Source organism: Trachurus japonicus, chromosome 4 (genome assembly GCF_045865225.1).
Source record: "Trachurus japonicus isolate A0001 chromosome 4, Traja_1.0".
NCBI lineage: Eukaryota > Metazoa > Chordata > Actinopteri > Carangiformes > Carangidae > Trachurus > Trachurus japonicus.
The window spans coordinates 22498317-22521501 of record NC_140910.1 but is presented as its reverse complement, the minus strand read 5'-3'; the positions used below and the strand labels follow the sequence as shown (position 1 = coordinate 22521501).

The window sequence follows — 23185 nt, the reverse complement described above, 5'->3', positions numbered from 1 at the left end:
CTTTGCATGTTTGCTGTTTTTTGTGTTTTGCTAAATTGTGACAGCGGCGTCTAACATTGGGGGGCTCATCTTCAGTTTATTGAGGTGCCTTTCTTTCGTCTTGTCAACAGTCGTCTGCTTTCCTCACCTTGAATCACTAAAATATATTAACAGAGCGGGAGGCAAAAAACCGTCTCTCCCATCATGTCTAGCTGCCGACTCGTCCAAAGTCACGAGTCAGCCGCCAAGGCCGGAGCTGACGGCTTTCAACTGGCACCATGGGAGCCATTCAGAGGGCTTTTTCTATAACGCCCCTCTCCTCCCCTAGAGCTGAAATTGGAGGCGCTCAGGGCCGTGGAGCTGGAGGTCAGCCTCATTGTGTACAGAAATGAATACACTCCCAGTGTAGATGCCACCGCTGCGAGCACTCACACACATTCAATTCATGTGGATGATTTTTTTTTTCTCCTTAGAAGCTGTGGATGTGGAAAATAGACCTGAAGCTGAAATTCTTTTTTTTGTTTGCTTTTCTTTTCACAGCATGCTTTGTAATGGTTGTTTTTTATGTTTTTTTGTTCCCTTTCTTATAGACACGTGCACACACACACAAACAATACTTTGTTTTCTATTCATTCAACTGTGGTAGTATATGCATACAGCCCATCTGCTCTAAAAAATACAAGAACCATCCTGTCATATAGCACGGTGAGATTGGAGATGATTTAGTGCAAAAAAAATAAAAGTGTTAAAATAGATATCCTCATGATACTACTGGGGAATTTCTGCTGCTTAAATGTAGACAAAACCAATCCACTAGTGGCTTCAGCATCAGAGAGATCCTGTTTGAAAGTAATCCCACAGTGAATGCTCAGCCCCTCTCCAGATTAAAAGGTAACAGTAATGGCCCTCGTCTTCACAGTTTCTTTCATCACCTGGTAAGTTGGCAGTGGCATTGGACTCACGCTTCCTCGCCACGTGGCCTCAGCCAATCTGAGAACAGAGGCGGCAGCTTTGTGCCGTGTCTGAACCATTTGAAAGGGCTCATCAAGCATTTATAAAGACCTGAAAAGCTCCTGCTGAGGCTGTGAGGATGTATAGGAGCAGCAGAAAATATCCAAACTTATATATAATGTCAAAGTGCTAGTCAAGGCCTCGATAGGAGATAATGATGCCTTTTACCACCTTTGAGAACTGTTGCTATTTGGCTCTTTTGTTGATATTACTGTACACTGAATCCTAATCACATCGCCCTGACATTTTTATTGCCACCTCCATGCTTTTTCATGTTTATATCACGTTGTAAAAGGAGAGTTAAAAGTAAAATTTGACTTGATGAGACTTGCAGACACCCTAATAGAGAGATTGCTGTACCTTTCCGTGGAAATTGTGAAAACACCCAAAGCACTTTTACATCCAGACCTTCAGGATGTTGCAACATACAGTAATAGAGGAGAATAGAGTAGAATAGAATAGCAAAAACTTAATTGTACATTCAAAAAGCCCAGGTTATCCTTAAAGATAAGGGCAAAAACTTTAAAACTGATTTTTTGTACTGTAGATAATTCAAGCTAGAATCTGTAGCTGTATGTTACTGTGTCAGTATCATTTATACTTAAGGCAATTTTCCATACTTGCCTATTCTTTGTGTAAATAATGTTGCTTTTATTTAGTATTTATAGACTAGAATAAAGAAAATGATTTGTCTTCATTATCACGTATCTATCTTTTTCTGTCTTCTCATTTAGTAGCCTACATATGATACAGTATACATACGCGTGTGGTTGTACAGCAGTAATGCAAACTATATTTGTTGTAGGTGTGCGGTGGACACACTGCGTGAATGTGTGTGGACTGAGTGTGTGCGTTAGTTCCAGTGGGCGGCCTCTGTGTGGGGATCAGTTCATCTCTCCGGCAGCAGAGCAGGCCAGACAGTCAATTAGTGCTCCTGCATCTAAACACAAGTGGTTGGCTGTGCTGATTGCCTCTTGTCTGCCTCACGAACCACCAGACAAGAGAGCAGCAATAATGGAAGGTGTAGGCACTGCACAGGCACTCCTGCCTCCATTTGACTAGTGTGTGGCATCAATATTAAGAAGTTTTAAAAGTTTAAATCTGGAAACTACAGGTGCAAATGTCTACTTAAAGCTTTGTCACACTGCAAAGAAAATATATTTCACCTTTAGATGATGTAGAAGGCCTTGTCAATAAGGTGTGAGCCCTGTTTTCTCACCACACAACAAAGGTTACACATGTCAGGATTGATCCATTTATGCTCTAAATGTCTCTTTATATCTGGTTGTGTTTGTGTTTCCTGCAGAAAGTGACAGTGAAATCTCTAGTGGGACTGGCGATGTTTCCAAAGACTGTCCTGAGAAAATCCTGGAGTCCTGGGGAGGAATCCTCAACAGATGGTGAGACTTCAAAACACACACAGACAGACTAAGAGAAGTGGACACGACAAAAACATTTAGATTAAATGGGGATTGGGACAGACATTCGGTATCTGGACAGAGAGATATGGAGACAGAGGTACAGAAAGATAGGAGGAGGATGGTGGAGAAGGATGAGACAAGATAGCAGACGATTTATATACAACGGGATAAAAAATAAGAAAAAACAGGGAGGTAAGGAGAGAACAAGGACAGTAGAGAGATGGTTTAGATCAGAATGACAGTGAAATATAGACTGAGACAGACATGGGAAATGTAAAGACTACAGTCAACAAAACACCTGAGCCGTATATAACATTGACATTGTTAGAAATAACTTGAACGGCTAGTTATTCCAAATATACCAAATATGACTGTATTTTTTGTGAAATGTTTTGAAACAGTGCAAAGGGTGTTTGAAGTTGGTTAGTTTGACTGGCTAGAAATTGTTTAAGGGACATTTCTTGGGGGTTGTTGGGTGGGGGGAGTGAGACCCCACAAATATTGGACATGACTCATCATATAAAGTACAAGTGAACTGTGAATAAATTACAACATTAATCGTTAGTTTCTCCTAAAATGCAGCAAAAAATGTAAAGAGAATATGGAGTGCAAACACGTGTAAAGTCTAAAATTATGTCAAACATAAATTTTAACCTTTTAGTCTGTTCATCTGACACAACGCACAACAAAGTGGTGCTGAAAAGAAAATGGGGTGCACAGGCTGTGATTTACAGTGCAGGAGTGGCAACTCTCCATTATTGCAGTTTGATTGTTTTTTCATCCCAATTTGTATGGAAAGCATTTTTGTTCAGATGCGCCCCTTCATTAATCTTTTGTAACACATACTGCCATTATTCTAACGCTTCGTGCATCTACAACAACAACAACAACCAGGATTGATACATATGGCTTTAGGTACAGACATTGGCATAATTAACTGAATAAAAGATGTTGCTGGCTTTTCATTTGATTTCACAGCCTGTTTTCTTGCCGTTGCATCAGCACAATGAAGTGAAGTAGTTCATTGGGAAATTGCTTTCATATGGCCTCAATAAATGCATTATGATGAGATTTCAAGCATCATTAAAAAGAGCTGACATTGTGTTTTCAAAAGTAGGATAGTTCCTCATGCGAGAAAATGCTAGCAGCATGACAGCACTGCGGTTACTACTGGAGTACAAAGTATAGAGTTGTACTTTGTACCATACTCAATACTGTTCTCAATAATACAGTATACAGTACTTGAAGAAGTAGGTAGAACTAAAATTATTATTACCATTGTTGATAATGTTATCAGTCAGTCTGGTTATTGTACTGACTACTCTTGTTCATATTAAAGTTAAAGTACATTTTAGTGAGGCAGTGAACTTTAAGCTGCGATAATTGTGTGCAACAGTAGCAGAAGGAACAGAAAACAAGTTGTTCAGTCAGTCGGTCCTCTGACCTGACCTGACCAGGGCAGCGAGGAGGAAAAACCTTCATTCTGATCTCATTATACTGCAGTTAATAAGTATGTTGTTGTTGAGACATACAAGTGTTCATGTCAGCGCAACATCTATATGTCGGTGGAAAGGGTCTGTAACTCTGCACCTGATTGGTCTTTCTGCAGCCACTTCCCAAATGTCACTGCGTCTTGAAATATGTCCAGCTGCAGTTCAAATTAACATTTAAATTACTTAATTGAATTAAACGAGATTATAAAATAATGCAATCACTTCTGTGTGTGTGTGTGCGCGTGATGCGTGTGTGTGTGTGTGTTTATCAGGCATGCAAACCTGTCGACTCGTCCGAAGGGTTTGCCCTCATTGGTTCGCAGTGGCATTCCTGAGCCGCTCAGAGCTGAAGTCTGGCAGCTGCTGGCCGGTTGCCACGACAACCACGACCTGCTTGAGCATTACCGCATCCTCATCACCAAGGTAAACGCACACACACACGCACACACACAAATCATGGAGGGATGAGTAATCCTGTATGTGCTCTCTTATCATTTCATTAGTCTAGAATTTGGTCGAGACTCTTTTTCCCATGGCGATACGAACCTTTAGCGTTATTGATAATCTATTGGGTCTGTCAGGTACAGTGCGAGTCTTGGCTGGTTACTGCATGTTTAGGTGGGAACTAAATGAGTGTGTGTTACTGGGGGTATGATATCAGTTACTATGATGAACACAGGTTGGGGGGATTTATTTCCTTTATTGACACTACTCTAGATTGTCTAATGGTGTTAACATCACTGATCCTGCTGCTGTCATCACAGCTGTTCTTCTGAACTGTGTGTCATGTTGGAGGAGAACACTCTCATTGAGCTGTGACATTTAAATGCATGTGGTACTGTCTCTTACCTTTAGTATTTTGCTGTTGGATGTTCTTCAGGCTGTGCTCATTTTAACCTCTTGGTGCAGTTTAAGTTTGCCTTTTTTGGCCGGTTGTGTTGGAGCAAATTTGTGCAAACAGGTACGCAACGAAAGATTTAGATACTGTTGCTAGCTGCACATGCTTTTCCACCTGTAATTCATTCAATGTGCTCCGGACAAGCTTTTCTTCAGCTTTTTTTTTTTTTACAAACTAACCAAAGGCTACAAGAATGGGAGACACGTAGATTGACAGGTAACCCACTGTCATTCTGCATCAGCACCACTATGTGGACAACGAGTCACCTTTGTACTTCACTATCATGGTTATTGATGTTCTCGGTTGTCGCGAAGAAATACCAGCTGAAGTGAACGAAATGAAATGTGCAACATGGCAGAATTCACTGGAGCCGAATCAGACAGGTTAGGTGTGAAAGCATCTTTAGACCACTAACAACACAAATTGATTGATGAATTGTCATCATAAATGCTCAGTCCAGACATCCAGATTCTCCTTTCCAGAAGTAAGTCGTAGTCAAGGTTAAAAGGTCAAAGCTCCAGTAAACAGAGATGAGTACTTCAGACAGTTTTTTGAAACTTTTTAAACTTTAGTAGTCATATGAAGACACAAAGTTACTTAAAGCACTGCAGTGAAGTATTGTATTTATTCCATTAATCATCAAATTCAATCAATCAGTCAGTGACTATGAGCTCCACTGCAATTACAGCTCTACATAATTCTCTCACATGGACACACCTTTAAGTTAGTGACTGTATGAAGGAAATATTTATGACTATGTGATATATCGATACTTCAGTGTTATTACTGCCTCCTTATCTGTAGTGAGATTTTTAGAGACGACAATAATTCTCTAGTTCTCTGTAGTAAAAGTCAAATCACCAAATGAGACTGAGCAGTTGTGTAACCAAGGTCTGTGACCCATCCTTGGATGCCTAGTGAAAGATTTGTAAACCAATAAGTAGAGTGACAAAGCCCCACTGGACCAGAAAACAGCAGCAGCAGCAGCAGGAGGAGGAGGAGGAGGAGGAGGAGGAGGTATAAACACTCAAAGCAGACAGAGATCCTTGCTTTTATGGATAATACAATAGTCTTTCTCTTTGCTGCACAGAGATGGGTGGAACTACCTGTCTCGATCAATAAGCAGACAGAGGAGGATAGATAGAAGAAAAATAGAGAGATGGAAGAATGTGGACCCATAAATACGAGGTTGTAGTCACTGAGGGGGAGAAAAGGAATGTGTGTAAACGTCAAGAGAGCTGGCAGGTTTCTCTCTTTCCCCGAGTCACATATTTTTAGTTGTCTTTCACCTGCGGTGTAAATTCCTCTTTCTGTCTTTCTCAATATTTCTGTTTCTCTCACCATCTTCATCTCTAAAATTGGGACATTTTTTCTGCCGTACTTCATGCCCCATTTCTCTATCCCTCTTTTCCCTCTCACAGTCCTTCACTATTTTGTCTTTCTTCATTGCTCATACTATTTTCTGTCATATGAGACATGTTTTTCTATGCCCCCCCCACCCTGCCACCTCCTCTCTTTCTCCCTCTCCCTCTTTTACATTACATAAGACCAAGCTCATTAATCCTGATTCCACCGGCTTGGCCACGCCCACATCCCCTGTCTTACCAGAGTAGTGATGGTATTGATAGGCGGGTGGCCGGTCTATTAATAGCAGCACCAAATGAATGGAATTGAGGGAAGATATAGGAGGGAGGGGGCGAGGGAAGAGAGGCAAATGACAGCATTGGCGAGGGTGATGTGGAGCTTATTAATGTCTGTTGTCTGGGCTCAGTGACAACGTTAATGCTGATTGAATTCTAAGTGACTGGACTGTCGAACCTATGGAAAGGGGCACTAGTGTTATAATTCAGCACTATTCAGCTCACCTGGGCTTCTCAGAGGGCTTTGTGTTAGCGAGCCACATTGTCATGTTAAATGATGTGTGATTTTCTATTTCTGAACCGACAGTACGACATCAATGCAGATTCCTGCAGATTTATCGCACTTGTTATTGTTGAGTTGTATAGATTTAACAAAAATCATCAGTTTTATTTCTGCTATCTGCACAAAATACTGACGCTTTTCTGTGATAACTGCTCCCAAACATCATTGTTAAGGTCTTAATAAGACAGGGATTCATCTTAATATAACTGTCAATGTCCTGCAGCTTTCTGTAAGTCTCTAATAAAATTTATTGTAGCTGACACAAAGACTTATTTTAGATAGAAAATAGTGTTTCGTATGAAACTCGGTCAGGTTTGTATTCTGTGGCTAAGCCCGAGCTACAGTAGAGTACGCCATGTTCAACCAAGTGTACTGTTTTCAGATTTTTATCTGATGTCATTTTGGATTTGATAGTGCTCACATCTCTTTCTGTTTTCCTATGTGATGATGTTGGTGTCCCATGTTAGAAAAAAGCAGATATCAACAAAAGTGGCTGACATGATGAAAATATTAATGCTTGGAAGACACAGATGACACGTACTTTAATTTACTGCTACTTGTAATTATTTAGCACCTTCTATAGATCCCTGTTTTTGTACAGTACTCTGACAGATGGATGCTTCATTTTTTGTCACCTTAAGAAGAGCAGATGCCCTCTCACAGCCCATTGACCACTTGTATGTCTTATTTTCTGAGGCCAGTCATGTTGCATGTCTCTAAAATTATCTTTTAGTCTAACTTACTGAGCATTTAGCAGCATGTGGCCCTAGGCTCGCTAGCTTAATATCATAGATCGCAAGTGTCATGTTCACTGTTGTACTGCTCTCATTTACAGTCATCACACACAGACTCACAAACACACACTCTGTCACACGCGCCATGGCCTCAGGGCATCTGAGACAAATTCACAAATAACTCCTTTCTCAGCTGGTGCAGCGCTGTGTTTGGGGTCAGGGTTGGGGGTTGCTAGTGACATTTGAACAACCTTTTCGTCTCCCTAGAGCTGAACAAGCCTAAGGTGTGCTGCCACGCTTGAACCCACCGCTTAAAAAAGCTCAGCCAGCTATTTCCAGGCCCGCCTCTCCACAGACCAGTCTCACTCACAGCACGGCCAGTGTGTTAACAGAGGTCAGGATCTCTCCGCAGGTACAGCGGCTGTAATCAGAAGCTGGAACAGCAGTTTCACCCCAGCAGGCCGTAAGGAGCCCTGTACTATATGAAACTGAAGGTCTTCCAAGGAGACTGTTTTGCAAACTGCATTGGTTGGTTTATTTTTCTTTTTACCTTTTTTACCTTTTTCCTTTTACTCATTTTGTGTTCTTTTCTCCATGGCTAAACAAATCTGTACCAGTAAGAGGGTTAAGGGATTTGTGCCAACCATTAGCAGCGGGTAAAATTTATATTACATGCATTATGATTTTTAATTCTTCCAAAAGTAGCAAACTGAAACACAATACAAATACTGTGTATCAATGTATACTCAACAAAAGTAGACAGAAATGCAGTAGGCACAAATATTGCTTTCAGGAATTGATAAATGGAAATGAAAAGCGTGTCTTTGCATATAGTATTGTATCATATCTTTTGTTTGCCTGTTGAAATGAGAACAGTGTGTGAGCACACGTTTAAAAAGGTGAACCATTTTTAGACAATTTAACACATTTAACAATTTATTTATATTATTTTCCACATTTACCCAAACTTTGATGGGATTCCCACTCAAGTCTCACTTTTTTTTTATCAGTTCTTTACAAAACATGTAAAGAAATGATACCACACAAATGATAGCCTATACCAGGACTGTGAGGTGCTTTACATTTCGCTGCTGAGTCATATTCAGACCCGGCACCAGCTTAGCAATGACATTTAACGTCAGTGTACAATCAAAGGTAGCATCAGCCATGCAGCCAGGCTGGAATAATGCTACACCCACGCCTGATAACCCACATACAGATACATGGAGTACAATGTACATAAGATAGGGTGCCATGGTAACTGAAAGGGTCTATGGACTTCACTCTGCTTGAAGTTGTCTCCATGACGATTCTGAGTCTCCTTTCGCCTTTGTCTCTTAACATTTTACCTTAGTTCATTAAGTGCTTGATATTTGGATAATTGGACCGTGGGTAGGTGGCTAGCCACTGATGTGTCCATCCCCAAAATTACACCCTCTACTTGAACAACCAGCCATTGCACCCATTACCATACAACATGTTTACACATGGAGGGAGTTCAAACCAGATAGCTCAGCAGTGAGAGTCTGTCTAGTGAATGTTAGAGATGTTAGGATCTAAGTGTAAGAGTGCAATGCAATGTGTACCGGTGCTTGCAGCAACATTACATGAACAGGACAGTGCTCGTTTCTCTGTCAAGAAAAATCACTCTAAATCTGCATTACAGTGACAGAGTATTGTTACAGTATTGTTTAATTTCTAACATTGTAGGAAGCTTCTAGTATAGAATATGAGAAATTTGATAAAATGAGGAAAACCTTTGAAAACCTCAGAAAAACAACTTTGTTTTCCGATTTAGACAAAAGTGCCTTGGAGGATTGCTTCAGAGATAGAGTTTTCACCCCTAGCTGAAAATACATGCGTGCCCAGATAAACATTACATGCACATAGATAAACATAGCTCCTCCGGCTTAGCTGTGTGTCCCACAACTAGTTTGAGGTCTCCCTTCATTCATGGGTAAAATAAATCCCTTTGAGGATCAAAAGTCTTGTCAATCACAGCAAGTCACACAAAGACAGTCGCACACACTCAGTCGCCACTATTCCATCCTGCTCCATAGTATCTGTCGGGGCCAGCTGCACTGCACGGCTACAACACAGCCAAGCAACACCACTTCCATTCTCCCCTCCTCACAATATAGGTCTATTTAGAGCACCCCTCCCTTCTTGATGCTGTGCGTGTCTCTCATAATGCAGCCCTACAGCTCTCATTCACATATCCACAGCAGGAACCCGGTAGGCACCATAAAAGGACACTGCCTTGTGCCTTCCCTCCATAGCATCATGAAAATCAATATCTGGTTAAGAAGCAAAATCAACAAAAATCTGATCTGTTATTTCTGTAGTCGGATGGTTTTTGATACATTGGAGCAAATCAGCAAGAGAATCGTAACTATGAGACGGGGTTTGTGAGGAATTTTGAGTATTCATGGGACTCAAAACCGCATAGTGTATGCCGCTTAAACAGTTCATTTAAATTTTAACAAGCTTTTTATTCAATGCAGAATGTTTTGTGGAGATAGAAATTAATCTACAATGCCAAAATTGTAGGAAAACAATTTAAGGATGTTTGCTACAACTGTGCTGCCATACAGTAGTGAATACATCTACTATGTTTGTATTAGCATAGGCTCCTAGCCATTCTGACATTGATATGACAGTTCGGATTAAGAAGATCCACCCTACAGCGTCTTCTTTGGTCACAACACTTCTGTGTCTCAGTCCTCACACTGACTGTAGCCTCACAGTTAGAGTCATGCTCTGTTCCTTCCTCTGCCTCGCTGCAGAGTTGCACCAGCTTGTATCCCTGTTATGAACAGCGTCATTAACATTTTCATCCAGGTGTCGAGTGAATTACAGACAGAAAGAGAACACGTTATGTCATTTATTTGCAGTGAAGGCAGTAAACTTGAAAACTACTTTTGGTTTGAAAGAAACACAGAAACATTGCGTAATCAGCAACATATTGACACACATTTGTGACACATACATGGTAAAGGCAACAGGCAATTAACAGAGCATTTTTAGTATATCCTATGAGAAATTATTTTTCGTTTGTGGTAGTGGTAAGAATTTGAATGCAAAAATGCAACACTGACCTGTATTTAATACCATTATTTATTCTGTACTGTAAATATCCATTCGTCATTCTTGTTTGCATTTGACAAAAACTTAATTTCAAGTGAAAGCACGTAGACGTATTGTTTACGTTTAGTCTTCACCGATAACTAAAACAGACACATTACATCCTGACCTACATGGTACAAGGACAATAGGCGCTACAGAATAATGAATATAAATACCTCAACCTGAGCGGTCAGAAAGGTCTTCACCACCATGTGGTGTGAGATTAAATGAAGATGATGGATGGTGATTTCAGAAGGCAGCCTGTCTTTGACCTTTAGCTCCTCTTTACCATTCAACCAGTATACGCAATGTACATGGTGACATTGTGCTAGAGGTGAAAATGTTAGATAACTTTCTGTGAGGGGGTGGGGGTTGTTGGGACTACATAAGTTGTTGTCATGTTAAATGTGATAATGTGGAAAACAAAGTAACGCCTATACTGTTATGTTCCTGCCTTTTTACTTTTGACATTTGTTCCTTCTCACTGTTTGCATCATATATTATCTCCTGTGGTCATACTCTGTGGTCACTCATAACTTCCAAAAACATGACCACGATTTTTTTTTGTGTGTGTGGCAAATTTACAGCTGTCTTACAAAACTAGCATGTAGAGGTGGCATCAAAATTTGAATTTCAAAACCTAGAGGCCGTTTCCAGTACTTTTTTTATTTTATGTTTTTTATTTTTTTATTACAAGTGCAGTTTTAGTCTGTTGTGTTTTATACTCCGGGATACCAAAGAGCCCAGAGCAGCAGACGGTGTAATCGTCTGGCTCTCATTGGATTGAGTGCTTAAATCATCACATGATCTACATGGAAAGCAGGATTTATTGTTTGGCAAATGGTGTCAACCTATGACATCTAAATATTCAGTGCAGTATTTATGACAGACAAGTACGATGCATTAAATGCAATGACTACCGATGCTGTCAGTGCTTTAGATTCTTCTTCTTCTTCCTCAGTGCCTTCAACCTGGGAACTAAATCCAAACAAAGCTTTGCCCACTCTTGTTCAAGATAAATACTGGCCTCTTCCAGCTAAGCAGGTTTAGCGTTGGTCCATTGATGGTGCTCGATGAATGTTGGTATCCAGGCAGTGAACCAGTGCTAATCTGCCCCGCTAACCACCCATCCCTCCACATTGGGATTGGAGCTACAGTACAGAAGCCTCACATTTGGAGAAATGCGTTGGGGTTATTTTATCACAAAACCAAACCAAACAGTTTAAATTGAATTAAGTTCAATGGTCACCAGCCTTTTACAAACCATTCAGTACGAAACACTACATTCATGCAACAAGGAACAGACAATGGAGACATTGATGAGGTCCAGTTGCAGTGTAGAATGAGTCCTGAAATTACTGGAGATAAACTCATGAGATAGAGGACACAGACTGCACCCTTTGCCATCGTCTGTCATTCAAAAAAAGATCATTCAGATATAACATAACAAGTAGCAGAATTAGGCATTGCCAAATTTATTTGAAGCGTAACACAATGTTGAATCTTTATCCAACATTATCAAGAACATAAAATTCATTAGTCCTGAGCTGAATAGACAATACATGTATCTGTGTCCTGGCCACCAGTTTGGTTAATAACCTTTACCCTTCAGTGGACATTGGCTCAGCGATGTCAACTTGTTAAAACAGCATCTACTGTAAAGGCATCTTTGCACAGAGAGACATTACATTCATGTTAGAGTGAAGTTTGACATTAATTTCATTTTTATTGGTTGTTATAGCACGGATAAGCGTGACACTTTTACATACTCACTCACCTCGTCCTTGTATGACACAACAAGCCCCCTACCTCCGTATTCACTGTACTATAAGTTGCTCTTGTTGAGCTTATTAGCTGAACACCTATGATATAGATGTGAACTCTCTGCTTATGCCAACACATTGTTGTTGAGACTGGAATCAGCAGGAACCCAGGGGTGGAGGAGGGTGGGATGCTGCGAGGCAGTGAAAGGTGAATCAGCTTCCACCTTTGTTTCCAAGTGGCCCTGCTGGCTTTGTTTTGGAGCAGAATGAATTATTAACGGTGGCCTTCTGGTCGTGTTTTTCATCAGTGTCCACCTCCAAAGCTAAAGAGTACTGTGCTGAGAGATCTCCATTGGCCTGCCTCTTCCATAGTGACAACACAACTTTCATAGTCGTCACTTTGTCTCTTTTTTTATTTTAATATTCCTCTCTTTCTGACGACTTCTGTTTTTCCATTTCACGGTTTCTCTGAATGACCAGATAAACCAACACAGGTGCAGAAGAATATCTGGTCTCCATGACAATTAAAGAGCTGTCCGTCTGTATGGCAGGCTTGTTGCTCTCCAGTTTGAAATCGCTTTGTATGAAACACACTGAGTGTACTGAACCTTAAAAGGGTATTTCACTTCACCAAAGTAGAGTACTGTATACATGTGCATTAATCAGACAGACAACAGACAATAAACCTTTAACATATGTTATATCGCTGTCTTGATGAAGAAATGATCAAGTTCTAGCACCTTCAACAATATTACCAAGGTCTTTTATAAAATAAATGTTATGTCATATGTGATGTACATTTCCATCACCTGATCTTACAACTTTTAAATATGTATGTTGGGTCATATAATGCACTTTATGGTTGCCAAATGCCAATATAATGTAGAATGGCATGTTCCTAGACGTTAGACAATATGATGTAAACGTGATTCTAATCTATTCTCTTGATATTTTCTATTTATATTTCATATGTGATATCCTACTGTTTATAGATGAATTCTTATTGAATCCTAAATCTGAGTTTTCTGAAAAACTTTTAAAAAAATCAGTCATACCACCTTTATATTTATATAAGACATTTTCACAGGCTTGACTGATTTGTCATAAAGAGGTAGCGTGTCAAAAAATTGGGTTGGCCTCATGCCACCTTCCCCTGTGTGATGTCATTACATTGTATTACATCTTCCTGAAGGGCACTCAATCAGGTCTGGGTTCAGCCATTGTCTGTAAATGTCTTTTCCTGTGGAAGGCAAATTCCCTCGCTGTTGTTCGACAGACGTGTTCGGTTTTGCCCTGATAGTTTACTGTGTGACTGACAATACATCAGAATTAGACAGGTTTATGTGTTGTAATAATATATCCTCTGTTGTTTATTGTTGAAATTATATATTTAAAATTGCTAGGATCACTTAGTGCAACATTAAATGTTCACTGAAGCAGTAGTGCTTCCTCACTGACACATCAGTTCTCCTCTGCTTGTTGTTGAGTCTACATAGTGTAAAACCCACTTCCCTTTTCCAAATAATCACAGCTCTCTAGTCTTCCTGGAAGAGGACAGGTGCAGTGCTGTTTTCCATAGTAGCCATTTTCCATCGAACTTGGAGCCAGCCCCTCCTCATTGGCTTTAACAGGCTCTGATTGTTCGAATAAAATAAAATAAAAATCGAGACAAAACAATAATGGTAGCATACACACACAAGATTCTCTTGCCCAGACATGATGCTTGACAGTTTCTTTCCATCTGCCTTTCTGCTGAGCCAGTTTTACTGTCATTTGATCCTCTTTATCATCTGTTGGCCAGAGGATGCTCGCAACTGGCCGAAATGCCTGGCAACTGTAACTTAGGCACAAGCATAACTGTGCTAATCTGTTGGTTAAATAAAGCATAAAAATATATCCAGACAAACCTGGAGCCTGGTTGGATAAAGGAGAGGACACATTTTATTGGGCTTAGCTGTCCAAGATGTTCCATGGGATTATGGAGATACAGTGCAATCCTGTATGCATGATACATCAATGTATTTAAAAAGAGTGGTAAGCTGAGGCTGATGACCACCGACACTAACAGGCATTTTCTTTTCTTTTTTCCACCGAGTACAGAGTGTGTGCGTGACTCATAGGTCTGTCATGAAATGTAGATTTTGTTGTTATTTGCTGTGATACTTATGCCAACATGCTGAGGCTATGTGGATGTTTGGAGAAGGGAGACTGAGAGGCAGAAGTGGGACTGTAAAGGGAGGGAGCGAAGTAAGATGGGAGAAGCAGGGGGTTGGGTGTGGGAGGGTGAGAGAAGGAGGGGTAGGGGTGCGGGGTGGGAGGCGGGGGCTTTAGTTAATAGAAAATAGACTGTGAGAGATAAGTAATATGTAAATAGGAAATGTATCCAAATTTACCCCTGGGAGAGAGAGGCAGTGTGAGAGTCAGAATAATGTGGCAGGGAGCCTCAGGTGCAGCTGGGAGGGGAGGAGGCGGGGCAACGAGCAAGAGGCTAAGGGAGAGAGAGGGAGAGAGGGAGGGCTTGTGTGTGTGTGTGTGTGTGTGTGTGTGTGTGTGTGGAAAGAGAGAGAGAATGAGTGTGCAAGCTAGAGACATTGTGTGGAGAGGGAGGGAGGGAAGTGTAAGCCAGTCACAGCATCTCTCCTTCTCACTGCACCAGGGCTGAGGGAGTCTTCGTCCCCTCGCTTCCCTCGCTGCAGATTTAACTCATTTCCATCAGCGCAGTCATCTTTTTTTTTCTCCCTCGCTTTTCACTTGCTGCTTTTGACAGATGCATTGCATTCATCTCTTTCTGTGTGCCAGGATCTGAGGATTTATTTATTTAAAAAAGCGTGGGTTGTCCTGTTAGATGGAATTAAAAGGGGGACGTTCGCAGAGGACATTGCTTAAGACCGGGACTCCGACTGAGACTTCGTCTTTATACAGCAAGAGTGGATTCCCCTTTTGTTGCGCTACCAGCGTTTTGTTCAAGACGACTCACATACTGAGAGAGGAGTTAAAAACAAGGCTATAGGATCCCGCACCTCTAGAACTAAACGGAGCGCATACTTGAAAGGACGAAGACAAGTTAGAAAATCTGTGGCATGAGGCACTTGAGGAGAAGGTGCGAAGCTTCTCCTTGCTGGTGCTTCAGAATGCCACAACAAAAATGCAAATAAGTTGATGGGATAAATACACAGATGGCTGATTGATCCCCACACCCCACTCTTCAAGTATCTGCTACAGGATTGCTGAGGAGCTGAAGTGAGAGGAGCGCTGAGTTATTCAGCTGGCCTCTCATTGCTCCTGGAGAGTCCTTTCACCTGCCTGCACTGGAGTCTGACATTCAACGCTTTCATCAGCTACCGGACGACTTCTTTTTTTGTTTTTTTCAACACAAATGTTCATATTTTGCAACTTGCAGTCCAGAACACTGAGAGGCAAGTTTGCACATTTGGATTTAAACTTCAAATTACTTTAATGGCAGAGCTCATCCAGACATTTTTGACGTGCTTGGTTGTTGCCTCATTCCGCCTGGGGATGCCTTGTAAACACATTTTTCCCCCCAGCGCCATGTGTGTTGAGAGAGCTGTGACATTATCTCCTGCGGAGATCCCCATGTTGTTCTAGCCTGTGTCTGTGTTTTGATTCAGACAATAGCTGGGCATACATGGGCTCCAGACACTGACCAGAGGACCACCAAAATAAGGGGAGCCTGCTGTTACGTAGTAAACACACGAGCACCCATGGCACAGAGAAACTTTGGATTGTACTGAAGTGTTGATTCACAGAGATGGATGTAGTCATACACAAGGAGAGACTCCTAAGAAGCTTTTCCCCCACTAGGCGATAGTTGCCTGAAGTGTATTTTTTTGAAAGGTAACTGCACTCAATAAATTTAATTTGATCTTTTGACTGGAGTAGCCATACGCTGATCACTTATTTGATCTCCTTTAATGATCTATGAAGAGTGGAGAGGTACTTTGCGTCATTGTTTAACCTCTTCCTATGGTTTCTTCCCTCGCATCCTCTGTGCTATCTGTCCTTGTGAGGACAGTTTATGCCGTCAGCTTCCCAATGGCAACCCTCATTAGAATCAGGAGATGAGGCCACAGACTGGCAGGCAAAGCAGCAGGGAAGCTCGCCGTTGGGATGGATGCTGGCCACAGCACTAATGCTACCCTGCCTTAGGTTTACTGAAGGAATACAGCTTTTTTTTTCTCCCCCTCCTCTCTACTCCTGACTGTTACCCATCCACTACCCTCACTAACCATGAGTGACTGGAAAAGGAGAGCCGAACGGGTTGTCCTACTCTCCCAGAGGCTGTATTGATTTTCCTCAAGTCAGTGTTCATTTGACTGAGACCCAGCTATGTGAGAGCACGGCGAAAGAGAGTGACTGTGCTAGAGAGAGTATTGAGCTCCGTTAACTGAGGGAGGTTGCAGACGCCCAGTATACGGGCAGGAGGGGGCAGGCCGTTCTCCAGTTACCAGTCCAGCTGCCTTATGGGTGGCTAACTGCAAACCTGACCCACCTGGATAGCACCCAGAACAATGAACCAGTCTGAACTGACAACGGACCCGTTGCTCACTGCCAACAGCAGCCATGGAGACTTCTTTCCTGGAAGGCCCTCCAACCACTCCTGCCCCTTGGGCTGGGGGCTGAACGAAGGCCTGGAGGCTTGTGTCTTGGAGACCGCTGTCATCGTGCTTCTCACAGTCCTCATAATCGCCGGGAACCTGACGGTGATCTTCGTGTTCCACTGTGCCCCGCTGCTACATCACTACACCACCAGCTACTTCATCCAGACCATGGCCTACGCCGATCTGTTGGTGGGTCTTAGCTGCCTGGTGCCCACCCTCTCTCTGCTCCACTACCCAGCAGGCGTCCAGGAGCCCATCACATGCCAGGTCTTCAGCTACGTTATCTCCGTACTGAAGAGTGTTTCAATGGCCTGCTTGGCCTGCATCAGTGTGGACCGCTACCTGGCCATAACTAAACCACTATCATACAACCAGCTGGTGACACCGTGCCGGCTACGAGGATGCATCACCCTCATTTGCGTCTACTCAAGCTTGGTTTTCTTGCCCTCCTTCTTTGGGTGGGGTAAACCAGGTTATCACGGGGACATTTTTGAGTGGTGCGCTCACTCTTGGCCCACCTCTGCCCTCTTCACAGGCTTCGTAGTGTGCCTACTCTATGCACCTGCTGCACTTGTGGTCTGTTTTACCTATTACCATATTTTTCGCATTTGCCAGCAGCACAATAGGGAGATCAGTGAACGGCGGGCGCGTTTCCCCAGCCAGGAGATGGAGGCTGGTGAGGGGGGCGGCGGCGGGCATCAGGGAGGGCATGGACCGGATCGGCGCTATGCGATGGTACTCTTCCGCATCACCAGCGTTTTCTATATGCTTTGGTTGCCCTACATAATCTACTTCCTGCTGGAGAGCTCCCATGTGCTGGATAGTCCTGCCCTCTCCTTCATCACCACCTGGCTGGCCATTAGCAACAGCTTTTGCAACTGTGTCATCTACAGCCTGTCTAATAGTGTGTTCCGCCTCGGTATGCGTAGGCTGTCGCAGACAATTTGCTCCTTCAGCCACTGTGCAGCTGACGACAGGGATTTTGTGGAGCCTAAACCAAGGAAGAGGGCAAACTCATGCTCCATCTGAAGTGGTGACTTCTACAGGATCAGGATACTACGGGAATCTATCAATGGGAAATATGAATCTTCGATTGGCAGAGCTTTACTAAACAGAAAACACCTTCTGTTGTAACAGCCTGTAAGCTGACACCAGTGACTTTTCCTTGGTTGCAAGAAACCATGGTTTATTGCATTGCTTTTCAAGGAGATGGGTGCAGTGTCTAAACAGAGATTTAATGCGAGTTTCTGTGGATCACATAGAAAATAGTCTCCCCGTGGCTTTCTTAGCCTTTACATCATCTTACGTATATAAAAAAAACCAACAAGAATGTCATTGGCTAGGGTATAGGTAGTCAAAAGACAAAAATATTAATTCTGAAACATTCACAAATACTTCACCGTGCATCGAAGTTGACCACTCTATTTCAGGCCTGTTAATTTTTTCTTAGTGTTTGTAAATTTGGTTCACTTCCAGTGTCTCCGTACCTTCTGTGGTTGTCATTAGAAGATTCAAGATAACTTACAGTTGCTTGTCCTCATAAAACTATCTAAAGATTGTAAATGAATATTTGACTTTTTAAACTGTTCGAACACACAACGTGACAATGATTACAGCTGAAATGATTGCTGCTGATAATTAACAGATGGTGTATGGCCTTGACTGTTTACCTGAGTAAAGAGAGCAGTTTTTCTGCTAAAATATTCAGTTTTGATTATGTTAAAATGATGTTGGTAGGCGAACAACAGACAGATGCAAGGAAAATTGTTGATGAACTGGTCAGGTCATCTGCCACATGCTCAACGTGCTCCATAATCTAAACATCTTAAATAGTAAAATATCCAATAATGCACTGCTTAGATGGTTATGCAATACATACTACTACATTACAGCATTAGACCAAGGACTGTCAAACTATCTTAACCTGTAAGAGGAACGTTGAAACCTTTAAATGAATTAAAAAAAAATTCCAAGACAGTCAAATTTAACACATTTACTACCATTGAAATGTGACTCCTATCAGATTTTCACAGATTACATGTTGCTTACCAATTTAAAATCAAACTAATTATGGTTGGTCACCGTTTGATTGGTGCAGCCCTATTAAAAAGCACCTTATTTCTACAATTCAGACCAAGGAGCCTGATTTGACACAAAGGCACTCTGTATCGAGGGCAGAGAAGTGATGCTCTCAGCAGATAAATACCCAGCACAGTGGTTTCTACCCAAGCTACCCCTTAGTGTTTATGAAATAGCCCATCAGTGCCAGGATCCCCACCATTAGTGTGGCATTTCAGATGTGACTGTGTTTAGAGTATCCTGCAAACACTTTGATACATTAAAGCTTATGACAGCCATTTCTAACCAGCAAATAAATATTGCATCGCTCTTCCCCTGTTTAAGATGGGCCATGTATATTGGATTGAAACACAGAACAGAAATAGCAAAAGTCAGTGGTATAATGTAATTGTGATTTTCAGATTATTATAACAAAAATTAATTGATAGAAGTCTCTGTGCCATGAGGTGGTGGCAGTGTTGACCTGAAGATCTACTGTAGCCTAGTTTTAGTTGCTATCAGTGACACAGTTGTCTTTGTTAAAGATGATAGTGGATTTTATTTCCCAGCAGCAGTGAACAGTGGCTCAGGTTAATGTGATCTGATCTGTCTGGAGGTTGCTGTGAGTTGGAACTTAAGTGATCTGAGATTACATTTGTAGTAGTGATAAAGGTTTAAGGTTTAAGGCTATCAATATCCTATATTTTGTTTGGTCTGTTGAACAAAAGGCCCGACTGTGTTCATTTCTAATGTTATTTCTAATTTGTTTCCATTCTTTGAGCTGTACCAGTCCGTTATTGATAGACAACAAAAATTACTGTACTCAGACTACAGGCTCTAATGTCTCACAGACTTCTCAATGCCTTGTTGAATAAACATCACAGTCAAACCTAACTGATAATTACATATAGCGTATTAGGAGAAATGATATTGAATTGGTAGCTATGGGTTTGTTGAAATCCTCGTCTTTTTCTCCTGACACTTTTGACCAAGCAACAGATGACAGTGCTGGGAGTCTATGATGAATTATTTGTGAGCTGCTTATTGAAGATGGGTAGTTAACTCCTTTCTGCTAGAAGACAAGTCTTTTATTCTTGGACTGCGCCCCTCCCAGCTTGGAGACTGTTTCCCAAATCTGGGCCTTTTGATAGACAAAAAAGCAGATTATATTGTGCTGCTAAAGCAACCTGCAGACTGCCTTTGGATATGATTCTCACCCTTTGCTACAGCACAGTAGTATTGTCATTCCAGTCAATTTACCTTGTACATTCCCTTGATTATAGGATCAGTGTCAAAAACATAATTTCACGAGAATACAGCCACACACTATGGCCAACGATTTATGCTGATTTCCCTCTTTGCTCATGTAGTATTGTTGGTCATCTGTGGTTTAGGCCTTGCTCGTAGTGTATATTTGTCCATGCTAGAAACCAAGTGACACAGCAAACCCAGTCCCTTGGTGTTGTAACTGTTGTTTCATTCTATGCTGCTTAACAGTACCCTGTGTAAATCATTTTAAAGCTGCATTAAGTGATTTTTGACCACTAGGGGCAGAGATACTCCAGGCCTTTTGCTTATCATATTTTAGTGATACACTAGCAAGCGATATGCCACTTACACATCCAGCAAAAACAGAGCTACATGAGCATTCCAGTAGAGTCTTTCTGGCCACCTTATGAATGTAAGTAAATATTGTTTTTAAGCCAAGGTTTGGTAAACCACTAACAGAAGAATATCTGTCTCTTGGGTTATTTACATGATCTACTTTTTTCTCACCAGCCACTTGTTTACTTCAGCTCTTTGCAGTTTTGCATGAGGAGTGCAGGCAATATACAGTACAGTCAACCTGAAATGGTCATGAGATGGGAGTGGCGGCCCATGGTTTATAGAGTATGTGCCTGCACTGTGTTGATTTCGTAGGTATTGATAACTGGGATAACCAAATCAGTGAGGTAGAAGCAGCTGTGTAACGCTGCTTAATGGGGTGTTGATTCTCATAGAGATTATCAGCATTCATCACCCTTTAACATAATCAGGAGTTATTTGATTCAGTGTTATAGTAAAAGAAAAAAATATTGCTTTATGCAGCTTTAATGCATTACAGATTGTTCTGTATACGTGCCTAAAGATGTATTTTGTAGGAAAAGTCAAAAGAAAAAAAAAAAAGATGTTGGGAAGTAATTACCATTACATGGACATGCTGCACTTTTTAAAAACTTTTTCCAGCTACATGAACATACCCTGTGTCCATGTACAAGTTTGAAGCTACATTGTCATTTTATTTACTTTTCCATGACTTTGTGATAAAGTCAGAGGGGTTTCCACTTACACCAAGAATGGGTCAAGTCATTCATTTATCATGATCGATCTGACTTCTACCTTCATGTGGATATGTGTCCTACTATCTGACGTCAACATCATATCTGTAAGATAAGAGAAGACAGCAGATACTGTCCTGTGAATTCCCTTCTGTGGCCACATGACCTGGCATATATGAAGAATAACAGTAGGGAAAACACAGCATAGCCGTGTCAAATATTAGACTTAAAAATATTTTTTTATTTTGATAGCTTGTGTTTTTGTGCTCATTTGGAGCATAGTGCAGTGAGGTAGTAGATGAAATTTATAGTATCTGAATTAGTGATGTATTATCTTCACAACGTGGTGACAAACAACAACATAATACAGGAGAAAACAAAATTATGTAATGACCTAAACTAAAATAGCTCAGTTGTTACCATGTAATGTTAAAGTTGGAATATTCCATTAAGGTGGAGATTACAGTATTTGGTCAGACGTAAGTTGCACAAATGTTCATTCCTTTGATGGGCTTTTTTGTAGCAGGTGATGTAAAATGCGTGTGTTGGCTCAGGGTTTGAAAACTTCAAGAGCCGCTGAATGAATATTTAAAAAAAAAAAAATGTATTGTGTCTGTATTACACTGACCAAACTGGAGTGTTAGAAAATCAAAACTGTTATCTTGTTCAAACAAGTTGTCTTACTTTCAAGTGCATTGATAGGGGCTTTTAGTTAAGAGAGTTTGGTAAACAGTTTAATAACAGGTTAATATGTATTTATTTATTAAATTATGTTTAAACCTTTACACAATATACTGTATAAGAGTATACTGTATATAAAGTGTGTGTATCTGTTTTTAATCTGCTGTACAGCCAAAAAAAAAGAAGAAAATATCAGACAAAAATTCTGACAAAGATATGGCGCATCCATTTGTGTTAAATCCACTAGGCTGCTGATGTTTTGAGTAGGAGGCAAAGTGTGTTGAATTACACAGTATCTATTTTTTTATTTTAAAATTTTGTCAAAGGCTATGGTTTTGCTGTTGCTGCCAACCCAATAAAGGTGAAAATAGTAGACATTCACATTTTGTGTAGTTGATTTTGTGAAACACGTGTGTCTCTGTCATTTAGCCAGAGCTCCACAGGGGTCACCCTTATCACCTTTAGATAATGAAAGGAGATGGAGACGAGGAGCTTGTGACTGTGAAGCTGCCAGTTTGATTCCCCACACTTGGTGGGATCAATGCAATTAGCTAATGCCTGCCTTGACAAACATTGCAAAAGGTTCCCTTCAGCAAAATGCTTGAATGTTGTGAGTTATTTTCAAAATGCGGCGAGCAATGTATGTAAGAATCACTGAAGTAAGACAGGTGTCTCCATGTGCGTGGATGAATAATGTAAACCTGTTGATCAGTGAAATCTCTTTTGCTTTGTTGTCTAGCCGATGAGCAAATCAAATATTTAAACCATATCCCATATCCGTTTTAAGTTCAGGCTCCGTGGGTTGCTCCAGAAGGATAACATCGGCAAACATTTCACAAGAAATATGAAAACAAAGATTTAATTTTCAGGTTTTGGTCTCTTCATTTTCCTCTTAGCCAGCAGATGGCTGATTAGGTGGCATTTGCTAGGTAACAACTCTGCAGCAGGGGCAGCCTTTCCTGTACTGTAACTGGGAGTTAATGAACACCATCATGCTTTCTCTCGGTGTGAACAGTACCCTCATTATAGAGCCTGATCCCTTGTTCTTGGTCTTAAATTGCCCTTTGAAATTCATACACTCAACCTTTAGACTGCAGGTGAGCTTTGAAACAGTTCTAAGCCTGATTTCTTTACCCTGCAGTTTACTGGAGGGACGAACAA

General features: G+C 41.2%; 2 protein-coding genes across 4 annotated transcripts in view; both read left to right on the top strand.

Annotated features, from left to right (window-relative positions):
- rabgap1l (RAB GTPase activating protein 1-like) overlaps nucleotides 1–23185 on the top strand; it is a 120600-nt gene that overhangs the window by 33694 nt on the left and 63721 nt on the right. For all 3 annotated transcript variants that reach the window (XM_085774745.1, XM_085774746.1, XM_085774747.1), the window contains exons 12-13: nucleotides 2297–2390; nucleotides 4177–4327. In XM_085774745.1, the coding sequence (XP_085630871.1) occupies nucleotides 2297–2390; nucleotides 4177–4327 (245 nt within the window). The remainder of the gene's footprint in view (nucleotides 1–2296; nucleotides 2391–4176; nucleotides 4328–23185) is intronic.
- On the top strand, nucleotides 14675–22405 carry gpr52 (G protein-coupled receptor 52). The gene has a single exon (XM_085774740.1). The coding sequence runs from the start codon at nucleotides 16878–16880 to the stop codon at nucleotides 17994–17996; it is 1119 nt and encodes a 372-aa protein (XP_085630866.1). The 5' UTR covers nucleotides 14675–16877; the 3' UTR covers nucleotides 17997–22405.

Excerpts from the sequence above, each read along its gene's own strand:
- gpr52 (XM_085774740.1), top strand. The coding sequence starts at position 16,878 with ATGAACCAGTCTGAACTGACAACGGACCCGTTGCTCACTGCCAACAGC.